Below are 4,918 nucleotides of genomic sequence, written 5' to 3' on the forward strand. Positions count from 1 at the left end.
ACGATTTTAAATATTTGTTATTATTCAAAAAGTATAAGTCGTAGATATATGAAAATTTTATCAGTTATTAAGATTGTCATGTTCTTTACATGATTTAATTTTAAAAATATTTTGACTTTTTTTGAGATATTTTTAGACGACTGAAATTTTCAATTTGTCTGAAAATTTTTTTTTGAGGTGTCGATAAAATTTTTTGGCCCTATCAAAATACTTGAAAATTGAATACAAAGTTCCTCATAAGATATTCTTATAGTAATTAAAAAATTATAAAAATACGTAGGCACAATTTTTTTTTATTAGCATTTGAAGTTCAAATATTGACTAAATACGTAAAAATTACGAAAATTCGCAAATTATTTTAAGCTAGAAATTTATACAAAATTTTCTTTTTAAATCAAAGATTTGAAAATTTTTAATTATCTATAATGTAATGGCAAAAGAAACTTTAACCGGGAATTGAAGCCGTTTGAAAGAAAACGGCAAGTCAGAGGGAATCATGGGAATTCTTGGAATAAATGCAATTTCTCCTTTCGCTGGCCCTGTAAGAATTACGGCTTCTATAATATTATTTCGCAACGATTTTATTTGTAATCTTGTACCGTTACATAAGTTCGGTGGTTGAAGATTACGTAATAATGTAATTGGAGCACCAATTTTTAATTTTAGTTTATGAGGAGGAAATCCCGAAGGAGAAAGAGAATTGAGAAATTCTTGTGGATAATGAATAGCATCATCTGTTGATGTAACTGTATCAATAGATAGATATTCACGTGAGTGTCCATCGAATTTTAGAAGGATGATATCATTAATTTCTTCTGCTGTTACATTTCTTGGAGAGATTATAGCTCTTTCACATAACCACTGATCTGATTTATTGGACAGATTAAAAATGTCTGGATAAACTGTAGAAATCAACTCTAACACGTTATTGACCACCCGTCCAATCGTGTGATTGACAGAAATGTAACCATTTTCATTTTCTAAAGTTCCATTTCCAATTTTCAACAACTGTGCTGGAAAAATATCGTCCCCTCCGCATAAATAAACTCTCATGTTTGTTCGCAAATAAAGTTTTTCAACATAGTTCCATATATGGGAAGATTTTAAGCAAGCATTAACGACATCAGCTCGAGTACCTTTAGGGATCACTGGTAAGGTTTGACGGAAATCACCAGCGAAAACGAATGTTATGCCACCCATAAACTTATTATTACACCTAAGATCTTTTAATGTTTGATCAATTGCTTCGATATGTGATCTGTGACTCATTGTACACTCATCCCACACAACGAATGAGGTTTTTTGAAGAATTTTTCCATGAGGGCCATTTTTACGAATCGGACAAACGTATTCTGTATCAAATAATACATTTAACGGTAACTTGAAAGTCGAGTGAGCAGTTCTGCCGCCACTAAGGAGAGTTGCTGCTATACCAGATGAAGCTACTGCTAATGCAACTTTACCTGAGGATCTAATTTGAGCCAACAACAAATTAATTAGGAATGTTTTTCCTGTACCACCCGGAGCATCTAAAAAAAAAACTCTTCCTTGATGATTCATTACGCTTTCTGTAATAACATTAAAAGCATATTTTTGATCATTTACTAATTTTGGTAAATTGATTTCTACAAATTCTTGTAATCGGTTATTATCGTAAGAACGCAAAATTGAGAATTCAAAAGGATCAGATTCATTTTCATTTCGAACAGGTGAGTTCATTCCAAATTCAGTTAAATATTTTTCAGACAGAAAAACAACTTTATCTTCTATTTCAATCAAACCTTTATTAAATATTTCATCAGAAAAAGTAAATTGCAAGTCATTTAATCGAGTGCGCTCTGTAAGAAGAATATCTTCACAAAAATCATTTCTGAACTGTTCCCACAAAGATTGAGGTTCAGACGGTTGGCAGAAAACTATGATTATTGCGAATAATTCTCTTAATTTTGAAGGACTTTCTGAAAGAGTTGCCTCCGCTAGAGTATTTTTCCATTGCTCGTCATTTTCTAAAAGCCCAAGAGCAAAACAGGAAGCTTTAAAAGTCACGTGAATGACTCCATCAAAGGCCTTCAAGCTTTCAAATGAAGTAGGACCTTGTACATAATTTAGTAACAATCTTAAATGGAAGCACTCACTTTGATTTGGGTGAATCGTGTAAATTCTACCAATGGCAGTGTCCATTTTTATTCCTGGCCAACCTGGAACATCTTTTCCCCGTCTTCTCTTTAACCAGCCTCTGCTATTATCCCAGGTGTAATAAGAAGGAACTTCATGATAGAACAGTGTTTTCGCAAAATCATCATGTGAACACAGTTCAAAAAATGCAGTTAGTGTCGTTTTTCTTGGGTTTTCAATAACTTGATGAAGATTATTATCATTAAAGAAAACACGCTGTCCATTTTCTAGATGAACAGCCAAGTGCTGAACTGTCGGATCTCTATCATAGATTTCAAAATTGAAAATTCTCCAAAACGCTTCAGAAGTACATATGTATCGACCATTCAAAAAATTTGTAATCTCATCGTTTTCACGATTAACAGAAAAAGTAGCTCTATCTGATCCTTTATTAATATATTTACATATGTATTTTATCGCTTTAACCGTATGACAGTATTCTACGTTAATATGCGCATTAAAGCACCTAGATAGCACTGGACAATACAGTACAACCCAACGGTTGTCAACCACGATTTCTGTTTTACCACGAACTTTTAATATTGCAGTATAACCTCCATCATCTGGTGATCTCCGTCGGTAAGTCGGATAACCATCATCTCCAGTTTGAGTATCCTTGACCAATTTGTGAGGGTATTTCTTACTACATTTTCCAATATTCATACATGGCGATCTAATATTTAACTCGCCGCATGGGCCATGAATCATATTCTTGCAAACTATTTCATAAAGTATAGGATCTCTGTCTTTGTTTGGTATCTCGGCAGAAATAATTTTATCAATTTCATCTGGCTGAATTTTCGTTTGTAACCACAAAAGAATGTGGCAGTGTGGCAAACCTCGTTTTTGCCATTCAACACTGTAAACATAACAATTTACATCTCCGAAAATATATTTATTTTTTAATACATGCATAAACTTTTTTAGTTTGAGATGAAAAACTCTAGAGATTATATCGTGTCTATCAAACGACTTTTGATCTTGAAATAATTCATTTTTTATTTCCGGCCATTCCGGGTTGCATGTAAAAGTAATAAATAAATCTGGACGGCCAAATTTACGAACATAAGTCATGGCATCCTGATTTTTTTCATGCATGTAACGTGGGGAGCCAGTAAAAGAGGAAGGAAGAATTACTTGTTGCCCAACGTTATTAGCATTAATATTTGCATCATTGTTAACAGCATCTCGGAGGTGAACATAATCATCCGCACGTAGTTGTTTTTGATGGTTACGAATAAAGTGTAGTCTTTCAGAAATCAATTTTGCCATCATATCTACGGCGAATTGGCTGAATAATGTTTTGTAATAATGTAGATGATTTAGACTTGTTTCTCTAACCATAAACCTATAAGAATAAAATTGCATGCAGGATACAGTTTTGGTTCGATTTTGGTTATTTTCCTGTAATATATTAATGTGATAACCGTCTTCGCCTCTAGTATACATCAATGGATATTGCAGTGCATCATAAGATCTATTCAATTCGGAAACTCGACTCAATTGTCCACTCCGACCGTGCAGAACTATATCTCTGAGACCTTTATCTTCATTAACTAATAATACAGCTACTTCATCGATGGTAGGTGCATTATATTGACCTCTGTGTTCATCTTGAGGAACTCTGTCAGCATGAATAATTAACTTAAAGTTTAGCAACTCATCAAAAGACCTCGACTCCAGATTAGATCTAAAGCTCTGTATGAGGTGATTATTTTCACGCAAAACTGTTTGCAATGATTCAATGAGACCTCTTTTCATATTTGGAATCATATTTGTTCGAATAGATATTTGATCCGACTCTGACATAAAATATATTTGTAAAAATTTAGCATTATTTCCAATTTCGGGTAATAAACTACCTATTAAATGATGCACTTGACCCTGAATTTTAAAAGAGGGCATGAAGTTCCCTTCACTTATTTCGTTTGCTCCAAACGATGTCATTTGAAACAGAGTGTTATACCGTCTGGAATTATCAAAGAAATGTTTTGATAGAGGGTGAGAATTATCAATTAAACTTTTAATTAGGTCTGGAAGATCCTCAAATTGGTGTAAAACAACTTTACCGTCAGCGCAGCAAAGTCCATGGGTTTCATCTTTCCATTTTTTTGCATGGCACTTAGGACATAATATAGTCATTCGTCCAATTTGAAGCGCTTTAATATTTAAATAATCAATCTCGGATTGATAATTAAACGCTGATTTCATACTCAAAGCTCCTGAGCACGTGTTTGAGAACGTTCTGGTGTGTTATTTTGTTGCCTTCTGTTATACATTCGAGATGCATTGGCAGTTCTTCTGCTAATGCGTGCTCTTTGCGCTCTCGGCATGATAATGAATTGGCCACTTACTCAAAATTTGGGTAAGAAAAAAAGGTAAAAAAACTAAGTACAAATTATGCCAGTGTGCTGATGCCAGTGACTGATGTTCTCTTAGATTGTTTACTATAATGTAATATTACAAAAACTTTAGCCACAGCAACGCGTGGCCGGGTTGGCTATATAGTAATATTATAATATACAAACATGCCCGATAAACCAATAGCAACCACTATATAATACACTACTTATTATTATTTTAATCTGCAACAATAAACTAAATTTTTTATAATTTAGTTTGTTTTTTTCTAGACAGATGGCGCCACTGTTGTATTTTTGACATACAGATTTCCTACATTTCGGGTGGATTTTCATAAAATATTCTTTCATAATAACCTTGTCCTATCAGTAACCAATAGTAA

General features: G+C 33.3%; 1 protein-coding gene across 1 annotated transcript; it reads right to left on the minus strand.

Annotated features, from left to right (window-relative positions):
- Positions 1–420: 420 nt before the first annotated feature.
- On the minus strand, positions 421–3,948 carry LOC149056990 (uncharacterized). The gene is made up of 4 exons (XM_089223263.1): positions 3,346–3,948; positions 1,782–2,934; positions 651–1,463; positions 421–557 (listed from the first exon to the last, which is right to left on the minus strand). Exons 1-4 carry the CDS (start codon positions 3,946–3,948, stop codon positions 421–423), a joined length of 2,706 nt encoding a protein of 901 aa, XP_089079389.1.
- Between the last annotated feature and the right edge of the window lie 970 nt (positions 3,949–4,918).

Source organism: Diuraphis noxia, unplaced genomic scaffold (assembly GCF_037042655.1).
Source record: "Diuraphis noxia isolate RWA-SAM2 unplaced genomic scaffold, SU_Dnox_SAM2 contig0003, whole genome shotgun sequence".
In the NCBI taxonomy this organism is placed as follows: Eukaryota; Metazoa; Arthropoda; class Insecta; order Hemiptera; family Aphididae; genus Diuraphis; species Diuraphis noxia.

Bases quoted from the DNA above. Each gene is read 5' to 3' on its own strand.
- LOC149056990 (XM_089223263.1), bottom strand. From the start codon at position 3,948: ATGATTCCAAATATGAAAAGAGGTCTCATTGAATCATTGCAAACAGTT. The intron at 1,464-1,781 runs GTTTGATTGAAA...TTAGATCCTCAG, and splicing joins TGATGAAATATTTAATAAAG to GTAAAGTTGCATTAGCAGTA. The intron at 558-650 runs GTGCTCCAATTA...ATAATATTATAG, and splicing joins TAAACTAAAATTAAAAATTG to AAGCCGTAATTCTTACAGGG.